The sequence below is a fragment of the Molossus molossus genome, unplaced genomic scaffold, assembly GCF_014108415.1.
Source record: "Molossus molossus isolate mMolMol1 unplaced genomic scaffold, mMolMol1.p scaffold_m16_p_18, whole genome shotgun sequence".
Classification (NCBI taxonomy): Eukaryota; Metazoa; Chordata; class Mammalia; order Chiroptera; family Molossidae; genus Molossus; species Molossus molossus.
The window spans coordinates 44,194,558-44,213,356 of NW_023425353.1; the positions used below are offsets into that span (position 1 = coordinate 44,194,558).

Sequence of the window (18,799 nt, forward strand, 5' to 3'; positions counted from 1 at the left end):
AAATTAATAAAAATACCACCAAATACAAGAAAAAGAGTGTCTTTGGGGAATATACAAAGGACATATTAAATGTTTATTTAATCAGATACTTACTCTAAATACTTTATGAAATCAATGAATATTTTACCATGATAATATTCTATCATTACTCTAGTACTGCTATAAAAATGCCAGTTTTAAGAAATAGGAGTTGGCTGAGAGAGAGAAGAAATACTCTGACTGCAGTGCTGACTCTGAGCAACTGACTTTAAAACATTTACTTCTCAATGCCTTTTTAAACCATGAGTATAGCTAGTTAGTGTTACTTAAAATAAGATGAAAATGAAAGATAAATATTCCCTAGCCCAAGTTAAAACATAAAACAAAAAGCCTAACTTAGGAAACCATTAAAAATCAACAAAATTAGACTTGCAAACATCCTCGTAAAACATATGCTAAACGGTTTCTTACAGAAGTACTGAATATTCATTGAATTATAATTCCTATGATTTTAATATCTACCATCACAACATTAAGAATGGGGAAAAGTTAATATGAAAATAAGGAAACAATCGATCATTAGCTATTCTTTGCATTAAGAAGGCTAAAGCATGATAATAAAATAGGACAAATGATCAAGCAGACTTTGAAAGCTATTTCTGGAGAACATTTTATATGAGCAGAAAGAGTCAAAGACAGACATGAGGAGTCAATGAGACCCAAATGTAAATGATAAATCCATCGACAAAAGCCTTAAAGGAAAACACTTTTCCCATCGAGGGATGATTTGTACTGGCCGCCAGGTGTAATATTATGTGCACTGATGAGCTGATCAACAGAACAGAACTTCTACCCTGCTGTAATCAAGAGTGATTGATGGTTGGGACAAAAAAGTTGATTATCATGACAAGTTCACTGATGCAGAGAAAATAAGCTCCGCCTGGGAAATGGATAAAATCTGCTCAGAGACTACCTTCCGAAAACCTTATTTATAAGGGAATCTAAGAGAAGGTTTAAAGTTGTACAGACCGACCTGATACTCCAATAAACCTGAGAAGAATAAATTTTCCATTTATCAATTTTCACGGGTTTCCTATGTAAGGAATTTCAAAGCTCATTTAGGCCCAATAAAAGGTAAACTGCATAATGCTCAATTGCGTGTGTGATTCTTAAAAGTTATCTCTGCTTCTCAAAGTACCACTGAAAATCATACATGGACACAGAAAATTAAACTTTCATAGCATATGAAAATCATACATGGACACAGAAAATTAAACTTTCGTAGCATATCATGCCTCCATTTGCCCTCATCAGTTCCCTCCCTCTCCACAAAGAATGAGTTCCCCAAATGACTGCAACCTTTACCACTATCAGATTCAATTTACATCAAAGCATAGATCTGGACCGAGACAACAGATCCCAGAGGCAGTATTCTGCATCTGAAATGAGGTTTGGCAGGCTTGAAAAAGGTGAATCTGGGCCAGTATCTCGGGTATAAGTACAGTGTTCTAAAACACTAGCTAGATTATGTAGGGAATCGTAGAATATGAAGGAATACATCCATCTTTTCAAGTTCCGGTTCTAATGTCATAAAAGACATTCCAGTAATGTAATGCATATATAGTATGTGATTTACGGCAGACATAGTACAACTTCATTCTCCTTAGGCTCATGATGAAACCAAATAGCCACTCCTAATCCAGGCATCATAAGAAACTTGGAACGTGAAGAAGGTAAAAATGAATGGATAGGTTCATGTCATCTGTATAGAGGTCTTTGGCCATGTGGACACTTGAGAAAGGTCAAGGTATTTCATTGCAATTACTCTAGTTATTTAATACAGAGAATAGGATTCAGAAGAAGAGATAATACCAAATAGTAACTGTTAAAAAAGGCAGGATACAGGGGGCCACAAAGTCAAAATGACTCAATAAGAGCTATTAATATGAATTATCTTTTTCTCAAAATTTTTTGCTCCTCTGCCCAGGAACAAATCTTCTATTTTGTCCTCATTTCCGGGGCTGTAGTGAAGCTGATGTTTTATTAAATACTGAAATAATCCAAAACGAAGCAGAACAAAAGACAAGGGGTCTGACAGTGACCACAATGAATGAGAAGGGATGAACAAATTTATTTTTGAGACTTTCAATTATTAGTGATTATTAATCCAGTTTCTAACACTACTTGTCGAAACTTGGTACCTATTCATACTTTGAGAAATGTCTATACTTGTAAAAAGAGATACAAAACAATTGGTGGAATCTATATTAGCTATGTATATCAAGCAATTTCTGGGGGACTAGATTACATAAAGAAGTTTATTCCATGGCTAATAAAGACTTCTTTAGTCAAAGAGTGATAAGGTTGCTGAAGTGCTCTAAACTCTTTAGGGTATAATCATACAATTGGCGATTTTTGACTATAGTGATTTATTTTATTTATTTAAAACCTTTTTATTTTCCTTTATTGATTTTAGAGAGACAGGAAGGAAGAGGGAGAGAGAGATAGGAAAATCAATGAGAAAGAACATCGATTGGCCGCCTCCTGCATGCCCCAAACTGGGGATTTGGCCCACAACGTGGACAACTGTCCTGACCAGGAATCGAACTGGCAACCTCTTGGTGTACTGGTCAATGCTCAACCACTGAGCCACACCGGCCAGACTATAGTGATTTATTTCAAATAACTAAAATTCAGAGGTTGCTACATGGCAAGCTTTCAAAGTGGTAAGAATCCGTTTCTAGGCTGCACGCAAATCTAATTCCACTCACTCATCTCCCTTTCGGTTCATGTGAGTTTCCTTTTTCAGGTTTTAGGAAACCAGTTGCTCAGGACACACACTGCACGGCAGAGGAATTGCGCACTGGGGAAAAGACAACCTAAAATTCATTTGTATCAACATGTAGCAATTATTCTAAATGACCTTAGTGAAGCTGAAACCTAGACCATCTCAGAGATCCCTGTTTCCACCTGCATTTTCTTGGCACATGAAAAACGTTTCTGGCCCTGGCCGGTTCGGCTCAGCGGTTAGAGCGTCCACCTGCGGTCCGGAGATACCCGGGTTCAGTTCCCGCTAAGGGTGTGTGCCTCGGCTGCAGTTTGTCCCCGGCCCTGGTTGGTCGTGCGGGTGGCAGCCACTCGATGTGTCCCTTTCGCATCGATGTTTCCCTCTCTCTCTCTTCCTCTCTCTCCCTCCCACTCTGTCTGAACAAAAAGTGGAAAAATGTCCTCGGGTGAGGATAAAAAAACAAAAAAAAACGTTTCTGGTCTTGAGCACTTCATTCATTTACTTACACATTTATTGAGTGATAGCTAAGACTTGTAGAGTTTTCCCAACTTTAATAGGATTCTTGCTTCATCTTTTGGGGACACGTGGACAACATTTAGTTCATTTATTGGAAACATAAACCTTGCTTCAACAAGTGGTACACCCCCCCACACACACATTCTTTCCTTTCACTGCCCTTGCTTAACCTTCTTCACAAAATCATTGCATCCACTAGGTGGCATCTGATGAAACAGACGCAACACAGATTGTCTTTTGCCCCCTTCCATACTTACTACCATACTATAGCCTTTTAAGTGGTTCTCAATGTGTTTATTTTAGCTACCTCTACTACTAGCAATCTAGCTCTGAGTGTACAACTAGTATTAACCTTGATTAACTTCTGTAGTGTGTGTAGATCTTAAGTGATCAATTGTCTTAGCCGAAAACTGTCAACTGATGCCAATGCAAGCCTCAATATATTTCCCTTAGGGTATGTCACTTGAGATGATAAATAAAACTGCTATGCTGGGACTTAAGAGCATGTTTCCAGGCCAATCAGCTGTTTTAACAGCTTAAAGACCTTGACAATAATCAACTAAATATTCTGGTCTTTGATTTTTTGCCATCTATGTAGTCTATAAAGTGGACAGGATGGTTTCCTAGACATCTCTTAGTTCTGATATACAATAATTTCTGAGGTGCTCGCAGTGCTCCAAAGAAATACTAATAGATCTGATTACTGTGGGTTAGGTACACATTCACATATCTAAAGCAAGCTTTCTCTTTATAGACTTTCAAGGTCAAATTTTCCATGTCTAGAAGAATTCAATAGAGAAGCAAATTTTATTACTTTGTTTAAAATTTTTTTATTGATTGATTTTTTTTTTAGAGAGAGAGGAAGGGAGAGGGAGAGAGAGATAGAAATATCGATGAGAGAGAACATCAATTGGTTGCCTCCTGCATGCCCCCCACTGGGGATCGGGCCTGCAACTTAGGCATGTGCCCTGACCTGGGAATCAAACCAGCGACCTCTTGGTGCATGGGCTGATACTCAACCACTGAGCCACACTGGCCCGGCTCATTACTTTGTTTTTAAAGAAAAGAAGCCCAATAGACCAGTGGAATAGAACAGAGAACCTAGAAATTGACCCAAGACATTATACTCAATGAATCTTTGACAAAGGAGGCAAGAGCATACAATGGAATAAAGACAGCCTCTTTAATAAATGGTGTTAGGAAAATTGGACAGCTACATGCAAAAAAAAAAAAAAAAAATGAAACTAGACCATCAACTTATACCATACACAAGAATAAACTCAAAATGGATAAAAGACTTAAATGTGATTCATGAATCCATAAAAATCCTAGAAGAAAATGTAGGCAACAGAATTTCGGACATTATACGCAGCAGAATTTTCACTGATATAACACCTAAGGCAACAGAAACAAAGGACAAAATGAACACATGGGACTACATCAAACTAAAAAGCTTCTGCACAGCAAAAGAAACAACCATCAAAATGGAAAGGCAACCCACTGTATGGGAGAACATCATTGCCAATGATACATCAGATAAGGGGTTATTTTCCAAAATATATAAAGTACTCATACAACTCAACAAATGAAGTCAAAGAACCCAATTAAAAAAAATGGGCAGAGGAGCTAAATAGACACCTCTCCAAACCGAACATACAAATGGCCAAGAGACATATGAAGAAATGCTCAACATCACTAATCATCAGAGAGATGCAAATTAAAACAACAATGAGGTATCACCTCACACCAGCCAGAATGGCTGCCATCAACAAATCATCAAACAACAAGTGTTGGCAAGGGTGTGGAGAAAAGGGGACTCTAGTATACTGCTGGTGGGAATGCAGACTGGTGCAGCCACTATGGAAAACACTACGGTGTTACCTCAAAAAATTAAAAATTGAATTGCCATTTGACCCAGTGATCCCACTTCTAGGAATATACCCTAAGAAGCCTGAAACACCAATCAGAAAGAATATATGTACCCCCATGTTCATAGCAGCACTATTTACAATAGCTAAGATCTGGAAACAGCCCAAGTGTCCATCAGTAGACGAATGGATAAAAAAGCAGTGGTACATATACACAATGGAGTACTATGCAGCTGTAAGAAAGAAAGATCTCTTATCCTTTGAGATGACATGGAGGGACCTAGAGAGTATTATCCTTAGTGAAACAAGCCAAGCAAAGAAAGGCAAATATCACATGATTTCACTATTTGTGGAATATAATGAACATAGCAGTCTGAGGAATAAGGTAGACCCAGAGACGTGGAAGTAGGGTACAGACTGACAACACTCAGAAGAGGGGTTGGTGGGGGGAGGGAAGAGATAAACCACGGAACTTATATGCATGTATGCATGACCAATGGACACGGACGACAAAGCCGGGGACGGGGTCAAGGGGATGGGGAGGAGGGTGTCAATGAGGAAAAAAAGGAGAAACATTTGTAACAAAAATAAATAAATAAATAAATAAACAAACAAACAAACAAATAAATAAAATAATAAAAGAAGCCCAGAGAAATATGGACTCTTTTATAAAGATTTCTCTTTTCTCGGCCTTTACTCTTCATTCCATCCACAGGTGAAAGTTCTGCAATATCAAAGCTTGATTCAGAGAGTCCTAAAATATCCCTATGTTGAAGTTTTATTTTTAAAAGCCTGCCAACGAAATACAATGCTTCAACAGAATCCTGCACTCCTGAATGGCTTATCTTCACCTGAATATCTAGCAGCCAGACCCAACATTTCTTGCTCAGTCTTTCTGTTCAAGTTTTGTTTCCTTAGAATTCTGATAGAGATGTGGGCTCCATTTAAAAAGCAAAAACTAGGGAAATGCGGTCCAAAGGCACACTCAGAGTATGATCCCTTTCAAAGAGACCTTCTAGTCATTTGTCTCAAACTTGGCCGCAATCTAGTCCGTCACCACATACTCCAGAGCTAGTTCCTCACATGGGTGACCTGATGGCCCGACTGAACCTCATGAGATCCTGGATGCGCTCCCTCTTTTTCAGAAGCTGAGAGGCCCTGTCATAGAACTGCGTTCGAAGAAGAAAAACCCCAGTGGAAAAACCACACTGCACAGAGCAATGCTCTAAATAGCTCTGTGAGTCCTGGAGACTAACAGAGGACACTCTCCTGTGAGAGAGATGTTTCAATGCTGCCTGAAAATTTAATTTGTAACTGGGTCCCTCAGATCCTTTGAGACTTAGCAGCAGCAGCAGCTGCCTCCGCAGCTTTTAAGAGGTAAAAGGTAAAGATTTACCAAGAATGAGAACCTCAAATCAACACAAAAATGCACTAAACACACTTAAAATTGAAGAGATTTATTTAAATACTTAAAAATAGAAGTTTTCAAACATTTGTGTTCCTTAAGAAGTGATTTAACATTCAGAAAAAAAAACAAAAAAAACAATTGTGCCCGGCTGGCATGGCTCAGTGGTTGAGCATCAATCCATGCACCAAGAGGTCACTGGTTTGACCCCGGTCAGGGCACATGCCCAGGCTGTGGGCAGGGATCCCCAGTGGGGGGCATGCAGGAGGCGGCCAATTGATGTTCTCTCCCATCGATGTTTCAATCTCTCTCTCCCTCTCCCTTCCTCTCTCTGTAAAATCAATAAAGAAAACAAGCAAACAAACAAACAAAAAAAACCAATTATAACTGCATTGTTTATCCCATAAAATAAAAAATGTCCTTACCATTTCATTCACTATACAGTCTCCTCTCCAAGTGCCTACATGTTGTATCTTATAATCCTTACAACATGGCTGTAAGAAATGGCTGGCTAGTCATTTACTTATTTTTTAATTTCATTTTAATTTATTCTTTTAATCACTCCTGCCTCCTGTTTTAAACATATATCAAAAGCACCTTGCCCTGTGTCTGATGGTGACAGTTGGGGCTCAGATTACATTCCCCCCCTTTCTTCCTAGCTGACCACAGCGTAGCACTGCGACTGAACTGTCTCTTCACCCTCTCAGTCCAAGGAGAACGTGGCTTTGGCCATGAGCTACAGCAGGAGTATCTTGGGGCCAGGCTTTTAACATCCATTTGTTAGCAAGGGAGCAGTCGTAGCAGAATTTCACTTACAGTCAATAGCCAGTCTTTCCTGAGGTTTCCATGGGGACCTGGAGTTTTAGAGCAATTTCGGGGAAGAACATTGGAAAGAAATTGAGGGGCAAAGTGTTAATTCAGTCACACTGTTCTAGCACACACCATTTCTAGAACCACGGGTTATGGACAATCACTGCCTCCTCAAGGCCCACAGGGTGTAGAGCTGTGCGTGACTTCCTCGGGGCCGGGTAGGACTTAGTTCCTGTACTTAGAATATAGGAAAAATCAGGTATGAATTCTTAGTCCCCATTACAGAAGTGCTTTTGTTAGTCACTTGCTGTGTGATCTTGGGGAAGTCACTTAGCCTCTCTGGGCCTTGGGTGCCTTAAGAGGTATTTTGAAAGAGCGCAAATGAGATTGTGTGTGTGTGTGTGTGTGTGTGTGTATAAGATACTTTTTCATATTATGAAAGGTAAAATGTTTTAACTAGCTCACACTTACTGTATGCCTAATACAGTATATGCCGGTAAGCACTTCTAAGCCCTTTATATGTTTTAACCCATTTAATCCTCAAAACAGGAATGTAAGGTAGACACTATTATTCATCCCTGTTATAGGCGGGAAACCAAGGCACAGTGAGTCAAGTAATTGGCCGATAGCCACATAGCTAGTGAGGCAGGATTTGAATCCAGGTAATCCCCTCTAGGACTAGCTGTCATCATTCATTTTACCCAGTTCCCTGTCCCTCCACATTCCGCAATCAAATCCCCGTCACTAGGACAGTGTTCTCCAGCGTGGGGCTGGAGTGGGGCATCCAGCTTCCCCAGAGCCTGGGCGAAGTGTCCTTCAAAGCTATCACCTGAAGTAACCTACCTTTTCGTTACCGCAAAGAATGTTTCTCAGTAAAGTTCAAACTCTGCAAACTTAAGATTCACTGGAGACCTTGTTTTTAAAAAAAAGCGTGTGCTTTGGCACCTCCCCGAGAGATGGTGATTCAATGAGCACACCAGCCAGGTTTCAGCTGCAGATAACAGAAGTCACTCTTGCTACTCGAAGCTGAAGGGGATTTGGTTCAAAGTGACAGAGGAGGGAGGCAAACATATGGAGAGGGGTCATGAGGCATATCAGCCAGAGGTGTCTCACTTCTATCCATTGATGCCTGGACCCAAGAATTCTATCAACATCCTAATAGGACAGATCTCCACATCAACAGGTGGTGCCTCCAAGCTGGTGCCATGCCTCAGCCTTCAGTAGGCCATTCATTCTACCATCCAGAAGATCAGCTACTCTGGGTTATGGGAACACAGTGAGACCACAGAGATTTCACTTCTTTTGCTGTAATGGATTCGTGATCAGAAGCAATGTTGGTTTGGGGTATGTTCCTTTAATTCACTGTCTTTAGTTACATGAGTCTCCAAGGCCAAACTCCAGAGGCTGTGAGATTCCATTTCAAAGTTTCTTATAATCCGACAGTGGTCATAGTTCCAGATAACACTTCAGTGAATGAGCATCCTGCTTGTTCTTGATGCTTCTGAAGGTCCAGTGAACTTATGATTGTGGAACCTGTCAATTCAATGAGGAGCTCAAGAGACGGCACATCTAGGCAAGTCGTTTAATTCCTGATCCAATGATTTTCCTATCATTTTACTCAGCTTCCCTAGATGCTGGTTTTAGGTTTGGGGTTAGATGCATATCCCCCATGCATAGGTTTTTATTAACCTTCCTCCTAGGATATGTAACAAAAAGTTGAAATCTAAATGAGACAATGATAATATCTATGAGCTCTTCTGGAATGTCTCGAGACTGCAGACACGACCAGATACATGCAAGAAAAATAAAAAACTGCAACTGGGGCCTTCAAAATGGGATTTATAGTTCGGTACAAAGCATGCAGTTTGAAAAAATAATGGGATAGTAGATGCAACAATTCCTTTATAAAATTTAAACATGCTGATAAAGGGAATTTAGAAAAACATTTTTAAAAAGCAGAAAGAAGTAAAAGAATAGTTCTTCCACCCCAATGTAGTCGCTGTTAGTTTTTGTTTCTCTCTCCATCTAAGCAGTATTTTCTTTAAATATCGTGTGCCCCCGCCCCCCCAAAAAATTATGTTGATTTAAATATGTAAAAGGCTGCCCTGGCTGGTTTGTCTCAGCAGTTGAAGTGTCAGCCTGCAGACCAGAGAGTCCTGGGTTCGGTTCCCATTAGGGGCACGTACCAAATAAATAAATAAATAAATAAATAAATAAGTAAAAGGTGTGTCTTAAGATACAAGGTTAAGAAAGTTTAATTATCTAAGGTGGTCATTTGGTAGGAAAAAGTATTCCTGTTAGCATTATCTTTCTTATATTTCCACATTTGGTTATGGAAATTATGACAGAGATATGAATTAAATTCAGATATATTGCTCAGTTTCACTAGATTTCTGGGTTTTTAAATGCAGAACAAGACTAATGATGTCTATGTTATAATACCATTGGAAATGAAGCAATTCTTTTGACGATGATCCCAAGGATCCCCCTTTGAAGGGGTCTGAAGCTTCTGAGCAGTGTTATCCCCTAATGAGACTGTTTTCTCTCCCGGTTTATCACAGTCCCCTGAATTAATTAATGCTTGGCAGCTCAGAGTCATACAGGACATGTTGCTACTGTGCTACAGTTGCGTAATTTGCATTCGTATTTAAATTCTCACCGTGTTTAGGACTGAATTGGGAGTGGGGCTGAATTCCATGGAGGCCACCTGGGAGCACTCCTGAGTCCTGGGTGAGGGCAACCCTGGGCTGTGGATGACTTTCCCAGCAGCTCTGACTGCACCTCGTCAGCTGCACAAGAGAGAGGCCTCAGCCCCCCCTCTGAGACAGGCTGCCCGGGCAGGACACACACGGACCTCCGTCCACGCCATTGCTGTAGGATCTGCTGGGACTTCGGGAAGGACTTGTTGGCCTGCCTGGACCACATGAAGCTGTGACATCTGAGAAGTGGACGGTGACCCTGTGAGGCCATGTATGTATAAATCTCCCACACTCTCTGCACCTCGGTTTCCACACGTGAAATTAGTAGAAGTTTTCTCCTGTCTCTAACATTATTATGAAACGCTACTGTTAAGAGGTGAACCATAGTGACTCTTAGATGCTCCAGTTATGATTCCTTAGTCTGGGGCCTGAGATCTTATTTTCCATTTGTAAACAGTCACTGAGTGATCATTCTCTGCCTCATTTAAGCTTACATCCATGCTGGCCCTGCTATACATTGTCTTTCAAAGGCACGCTTAATAACTTGCCCAGGCTAATGGTAATTTATGCTTATTTTAGAATGCTGATAAAGTAACTGGGCAAATTGCAACCTTTCAGTCTTTAATTGGCAGCTTTTTGCATAACTCCATGTGTGTTTCATACAAATCGCGAAAATAGTGTTTTTTGTTTTTTTTTTAAAGAACAGCCTAAACCAGGAGAAGGCAATCTGATTTAAAGCAGATACAAAATAATGTGGCATTTAAAAAATATATCTGCAGGGCCCAACCTGGAAAGTGGATTGTAAGGGAAACGGGTACTGCATAGCACCAGACTATAGAGCTTATAACATAAAGGGTTAAAAAAAATAAATAAAAGCTTAGAGGAAGAGGAAATTGAATTTTCATGATGCAGAGATGAAAAGTACAAACTATTATTTTCATTGGAAGGGGAAGAAGCTTTGAAATGTAAAATGGCTCATAAGGCAAAAACACTTTCCTACGTGACAGAGGGTTCAACCAAGCATACAAATGAACCGCAGTGTTACTTTTCCAAAAGGATTCTCGGTTTAAGAATGGAAACAGGAAGATAAATTCCAGGTTTATGTGGAAAGAGCAAAGAGGCAGTTGCATTGGGGTAATAAAGCTTTTTCTTGGGACTAAAATGATCCAATATGATATATATCTGTATTTCCCCTTTATTTAGAGATTCTTTTCTTATATGTGAATGAATGAATGATCAATCCAATTGATCTTGGTGTTCAGCTTTAACTGTTACATAAAATTAATATTGATGGATATGACCCGTCAATAAGTAAACAAAACTAATATCTTCTGCAGCTCCGTTCCCTTTATTGACATAATAATGCTACGTAGATATTTTTAAAGTCTCTAGAGCCGTGGTTCTCAACCTTCCTAATGCTTCAACCCTTTAATACAGTTCCTCATGTTGTGGTGACCCCCAGCCATAAAATTATTTTTGTTGCTACTTCATAACTGCAATTTTGCTACTGTTATGTCTTAGGTGACCCCTGTGAAAGGGTCGTTCGACCCCCAAAAGGGTCGCGACCCCCAGGTTGAGAACGGCTGCTCTAGGGGCTTTTCTCCTGTATTTCAATTCTGCAGTAATTATGCTTTGCTTGTAAATCATAGTTAAAATGTTGCTATGCCATTTATAAACTCAATTACATTGGGTCTTCCTATTTTCTAAAAACTTCAATTTTAAAACTTAGTACTGCACTGTGAATTTATATTCAAGTTCAAGATAAGAAAAAAATTTGAATTCCTACGTGTTCCGTGTATATAGACCCACGAAACTGGACTGAGTGATTATCTGATAAATTCAGGTGGTCATGACATCCCATTCAAACCTAAAGACATCCACATGCGTACCTGTGGTAGACAGAACAATGATATTTAAATTCTAACCCCTGGAAAAGATGAATATGTTACATTACATGACAAAGTGGGATTAAGTTAGCAGATGAAATGTGAATGCTAATCAGCTGAGTTTACAATAGAAAAGTCACCCTGGATTGTACTGGTGGGTCCACAGTGACCACCACGGTCCATAATGGTGGGAAAGGGAGGCAGGAGAGTGAGAATCAGAGTAACAGACAAAAGACTCCGTAGGTCATGCTGGCTTTGAAGACTGAAGGGAGTAATAAGCCAAAGAAAGAGCGCAGCCTCTAGAAACTAGAAAAGAGAGGCAAGGGACTGATTTCTCATCTGCAGTCTCCAGGAGGAACATAACCCTGCCTACACCTTGCTGTTAGCCTAGTGAGACCCACTTCTGAATTATCAGAAACACAGAACTATAAAATAATATATGTGTTGTTAAAAAAAACAATAGGTTTGTGGTAACTTGTTACATAAGCAATAGAAGATTGATGCTGTAATCATCTAGTAAATGGTCTTGCCTGCAATTGTTTAATTATGACCCAGACTAATTAATCTAAATTCCCGAAATACTTTGGCTATTTTCCTTTAACCACGTGTCGACAAACCTAAAAGCAAAATTATGAGAATAAGAAGCAATTGTTCTTAATAAATACGTATTGATTCCTGTATCACCTTGAAACTTCATTAGCAAAATAAATTGCCATTCTTTCTTACCAAGGAAATGAAATAAATTACATTTTAGAAAAGAAGTATGTAAATGTTCTTTATGTTGTGCTATGTCCTTTATGTTAATGTCAATAATCACGTGTGTAAATATGTAGGTATTTCCTAAAGCATACCTGACACTATTTCTAAAGTTTTTAACCATGACTGATTTCTATCTACAGAATAAGAAACAAAAATAGATAAGTAAGTAAGGAAGGAAGGAAGGAAGGAAGGAAGGAGGGAAGGAAGGAAGGAAGGAAGGAAGGAAGGAAGGAGGGAGGGAGGGAGGGAGGGAGAGAGGGAGGGAGGGAGGGAGGGAGGAAGGAAGGAAGGAAGGAAAAGCTGTCTTAACAGGGTAAGTGACCCATCACTGGGGATAATCAACCAAAAGAGCTAGCCTGGATAAGGCAGATGGTTTTCCTAATACAGAGGAAAATACGGACAGAGGACGTGTTGGCAGAAGGGGATTTTTAGTCTGTATTTGATGAGTAAAATATCAGAACAATTTAAGAAGAAAAGGAACCAATAAGAAGCCACTTAAAATTGCAATTACAGAACTCTGTGATTGTTCGCTGTGTTTAGAAATGATCACAATTGCAACTACAGTTGACCCACGAACAACACAGGGGTTGGGGGTGCCCTGTGGAGTTGAAATTCCGTGTATAGCTTTGACTTCCCCAAAACTTAACTACTAACCCACTGATGCCTGGAAGCTTTACTGATAACATAAACAGTCAATTAATACACATCTAACAAGTTGTATGTATTATACACTGCATTCTTAGAATAAAGTAGGCTAGAGAAAAAAAGTATTATTAGGAAAATCATAAAGGAGAAAAATTACACCTACAGTACTGTACATATTTATTGAAAAGATCCACGGGTAAGTGGACCCACGCAGTTCAAACCCGTGTTGTTCAAGGGTTGACTGTATTACGTTCAGAACTTTTATTTATATGTCAGACTCTTCTTTTTTCATTGTGCACAACAACTGGAAGAGATGACTATGTAATATCACTTGAAAATGTTATTGGTTAATAAATTAAACTATAGAAAAATTTTAAAAATGCAAATCAAAGCACTCAGTATTAAAAACAAAAAAACAAAAAAAAATCCCTCCAAATAAAATGCTGTATGGTGTTTAGTTATTCTTTTTTATAGCAGCAAATACCTTCCAAATGCTGTGGGTAATCTACCCTTCTCTTTTTTAAGACAACAGAAGGAAGGTTATAAAATCACCTGATGATCGTGCTGTACTAGCAGGTATGAGTTCATAGGATAGTAGCAATCTTCATACAAAATGAAATGTTCTCACAGAAGAAAGAGGCCACTTTATTTACACCCCATCTATTTGCTGGGCCTGATGGTCTCATATGCTGTTCTCACCAGAGAGCACCTAAGGGGCCTCCTTGCCAGGGAGATAAGCACTGGAAGGCTGAACAGTCTCCAGAATCCAGATCTGTTTGGTCATGTCCACAACGCATATCAATAGAGGGCAAGATAATGGCACCTTAGAGGGTCCATTTTAATAAGATGAGGTCCTCTGTTTGCCTCGAGAGAATCCACAAGGTGTTCAATTCCTATTTCTTCCAAACCAACACCCCCTCTCTTTTCTGTATTTCTCAGCACCAACTCTACACCAAAGCAGGTTGTGGGGAACAGTATTTTTCACATTGGCCACAAGCCCACATTAGCTTTACTGTGATGAGCCAAGAGTAGCCCCTGATCCTTGAAAAAGTATGAAGGATGCGAAGAGCTCTCTGTGCATAATTTGCAAAGCACTGGTCACGTCCACAATCGTCTACCTCCTGTCATGTTCTCCACTTCAGTTTTATTCATCTTTATTCATCAGGGGCTTGAGTGCTTTGAGGTCTTTAGGATTCCGGTTAAAGTGAAAAAAATCCTAGGACAGTCCGTTGAGAGCTCTCACACAAATATAATTAAGGACAGGGATGATGCGGAATTATACCAAGGCAGGCAGATAGGATTTCCAAAGCCACAATCTTGACCTTGAAATATTTGGTCCCTGTCTTATTTCAGAGGTGTAATTTATTGAAAACCTCATTGGTCCTATATTTGACTATTCCCCAAAGGGAACGTGTATAACCTACATTTAGCATCCTCAAGAGACTAAAACAATACCATTAAACAGCAAGTACATAAGATTACACATGTGCGATTTTTCAATAGTGAACAAGCAAACATAACAAACTCAAAAATCAAAGTACATAAGGAGTTAACATATTATCTTTGAATTCAAACATGCTCCATTATTGGAGAAAAATGTTTAAGAAGTCTCTTCTGCAAGATTAGAACAACATAATACATTTTTTTTTTTAGTGCACACTAAATGATAAACTTACATCGGAATTAAATCTCAACTGGCAAATGTTGCATGATATGATTTGCTTTCTTCGATGAGGAAGAGGAACCCCAAACGTATGATTTATTACAGCTTTCTGAATCGGGTCCATCTGTAATGAGAAAAAAAATACAACGAATAGAAATAAAGCTTCTCAGTTCCCCTGGAATGTTGCCTATTTCATTAAAGAGCCGATCTGCACAGCTTCAATCTACTGCTCACATTATAAAAAACATTCTTATTCTAAGAAGTAGCATTCCTGCTTTGTCCAAAAATAGAAAACAATAAGCTCAAAGCTCACTATGATAAGAAAATAATAAATGTACCCATTAGAGTCTGAATACTAACTGTTTTCTCATTTAGGATCAACAATGGTCTGAGATTGATCATCCTAAAATATAATGAAAGGTTTATCAAAACTCAAGTTATTATAAATGCCAGCAATCGTACACAGAAGTGTCTCTACACCATTGCCCCCAATGGACTTGTCAGACTATCAGTTCTGAAAATAAATTATGCACCATCACCCAACATTAACTTTATGCTATGTTTGGTATCTTTTCTACCATAAGAATATAGTATGAAATTCCTATATATGGAGGTTTTTTTGTAACAAAAATATATGGAGCTATCAACGTATTCAACAACCATTTACTAATCCCCCAATACATACTGACATCCTATGGATTTATTATTTGAGGTTCAAAGAGTTTGGGCCCTATATCAATTGTCTCTCTCCATCCCATTTTCTCAGGCAAGACAAGTGACACTAAATACCTAATGTCAATAATCCTGATTTAATAGAACTAAATGTCTCCTCACCGAGCTCTGCCCTACAGTCCACATCATTGGTTCTCAACTGTTAGAATCAGATAAAAATTTTGATCTGTTTCTTAATCAGTGTATAACTTCCTTGCTTATCTGTTTCTATTAAGGTTGTGATGAGTTTTTAAAGTAATAATTCATGAAATTTACTTAGCACAGTAATTGCTGGGCACATTAGGAAGTCAATAAGCCTGGCTGGTGTGGCTCAGTGGTTGAGCATGGACCCATGCACCAAGAGGTCACCGGTTCAATTCCTGGTCAGGACACAAGCCCAGGTTGTGGGCCCAGTCCTTAGTGGGGGGCATGCAGGAGGAGGCCAATCCATGTTCTCTGTCATTGATGTTTCAATCTCTCTCTCCTTCTCCTTTCCTCTCTTTCTCTAAAATTAATTTTAAAAAAATTAAAAAAAGAAGTCAATACATGTTGGCTACTATGTATTCTCTGTAGCAGCACATGTGAGATCAAGGTTAACATGAGTCTCACGCTCCTCCAGTTGTTGGCATGCTACCCATTTCTCATGCAGCCAAAAATACATTTCAAAATGATCTAAGTGTTACACATACAGTCATGACTCCAGGTGAATGTCTGCCAACTTTAGAACTCTTTTTTTTTTTAACTAATATTTTAAAAAATATGTTTATTGATTTTTAGAGAGAGGAAGAGAGAGAGAGAGAGAGAAACATCAATTGGTTGCCTCCAATCTAGGTATGTGCCCTGACCAGGAATCGAACCCATGACCTTTCAGTGTTCAGAACAAGGCTCCAACCAACTGAGCCACACCAGCCAGGGCTGGAACTCTTAACTCTCATCAGACTCAAAGTTTTTATGAGAGTGTGCACAAGGGGTTGACATATTTCAGACATAATTTGACAGACACACACCAAAAGAAAGAATATGTCGGTGAAATAATGCTCTAATATTCACTTTCTATGTTACACTGTAGTTTGTTGATTACCCTAAACAAGTCATTGACAAATTCCACTTCCTTCTGTATATTTCAAATCATCAGAACCAGTTGACTCACAGGCTCTGTCTGCACTGGTAGGTAGGAGGAAGTTCCTGTCTTTACTTACAACCCCTATTAGGTTATCTAGGTACTCTCAATGTACTGTTCTAAATAAAACTAAAACAAAAATAATAGCACTCAACAGGTATTAAGTGCCTTCTATGTACTAAGCACAAGGCTAGGTGGTTTATATATTAAACACTTACAATGATTAAAAAAAAAGAAACCCAACAACTAATGGGTGTAATTTTTTTTATTTTCCACCATCATTTTAAATTTTCTTATCTTATGTTAATCCTTGCCCAGATTCTGAATGGAACTCAGCTGTGTGATATTTCTGGTAACTGCCAGGATATTAGAATTAATTCTAGTATCCCCTTCCCTCTTACTAACAAATTCTAACATATTTTCTTTTTAACCAGTTTTATATAGGTATAATTTGCATACAATAAGGTTCACCATCGTTAACTGTAGAATTGGTTGAGATCTGACCAATACATACAGTAATGTTAATTATCACATAGAGTGTTTGCGTTACCTGGAAGAGTTCCCTTCCGCCCCTCTGTGGTCGATCGCTTTCTCCCACCTGAGTCTTTGAAACCACTGGTCTGCTCTCTGTCACTATATTTTTGCCTTTTCTTGAAGTTCATTTAAAGGGAATCATACAACATGTGGCATCATTCATTAATGTCAATGAGAATGAAAATGCTTTTAAGAGTCAACCATGTTGTTGCATGTATTAGTAACTTATTCCTTTTTATTGCTACACAGTATTCCTTTATATGGAAATACCACATTGTGTTTATCCATTTGTCAGCGGATGAACATCTGAATTGTTTCCAGGGAATTCTATCGTCTTTTCAAGTCTCAATACGCATCTAAAGCTCATTCCAAAATTCAGTTCAGTGACTTAATACAAACATCAAAAATAATTTAAAATTACAGTCTCTTTTCCATAAGTTGAACCTATTAGTAGTTTGAAAGGAAATAGAAAATGATATAGGATTCGTCTCTCTCTCTCTCTTTCTCTCTCTCTCTCCCACACATACACACACACCTTCAAGTTCCCCAATCCAACTAAACTTCCAAACCTTTGTCAACCCCCATCACCCCTGTTTCCTCACACCCAAAATACAGTGCACAGAGCCTGAGAAAACCAACAGTCACACAGATGTATGGATCTTGGCTGCTTCAATGGCCTTCATTCTACTTCCCGGGACCACGCGTACACTACTTCAAACATGCCATCACAGTGCTTCCGGGACGACAATCACAGAGGACACTGGGATAATTCCCCTTGGAGCCAACAGTTAGAGAAAAGAAACAGCAGAAAGAGGTCACTGACTTAGAGGTAGTTGTCTCGTCGTGTTATATCACATCTGTTCTGTGCATCAATGGGTCCCATTTCTATCAGGGAATAAGGTAAATTATGCCTATAACCTACTTAGGAACACTGAAGTCCTCTTATAAAAATACTATGAAATAAAAATGAACTACACATTTATATTAAATATGCTCTGTGAAATGTAGTACGGAGTTTTTATCACATTTTGGTGAGCAACATATTATTTTGATCTTTCAGTAACACTGGGGAAGCCGTGACCACATTCGATCCAAATTTGTGTAGGAGGTATTTTGAAACTGTACACCAGGCAAATGTGGCATATTCTCCAGATTTAATGTTTTTGTTTCAATTGAATGATGTTCTAATCACTGACTATAAAAATCATACTTCACAATGCAAAATTGTATATTTTTCTCGAGAAACAATTTTATTTCCCAGTATACTTTAAAAAAAGGCACCTAACTAAATTATATTTTAAAGAAGGATTCACAAACTATACTTATAACACAAATATTAATCTTTTATCATTTTAGTACTCTAGTACAACAAAATAAGTTTAATGCCTTTATTAGTGAACGTAAATCATACCTCTC

The 18,799-nt window shown here is 38.8% G+C and overlaps 1 protein-coding gene across 3 annotated transcripts in view; it reads right to left on the reverse strand.

Annotated features, from left to right (window-relative positions):
- The window catches only part of ZNF385D (zinc finger protein 385D), a 739,643-nt gene that overhangs the window by 108,497 nt on the left and 612,347 nt on the right, over positions 1-18,799 (reverse strand). For all 3 annotated transcript variants that reach the window (XM_036267089.1, XM_036267087.1, XM_036267088.1), the window contains one exon: positions 15,032-15,142. In XM_036267089.1, coding sequence (XP_036122982.1) covers positions 15,032-15,142 — 111 coding nt within the window. The remainder of the gene's footprint in view (positions 1-15,031; positions 15,143-18,799) is intronic.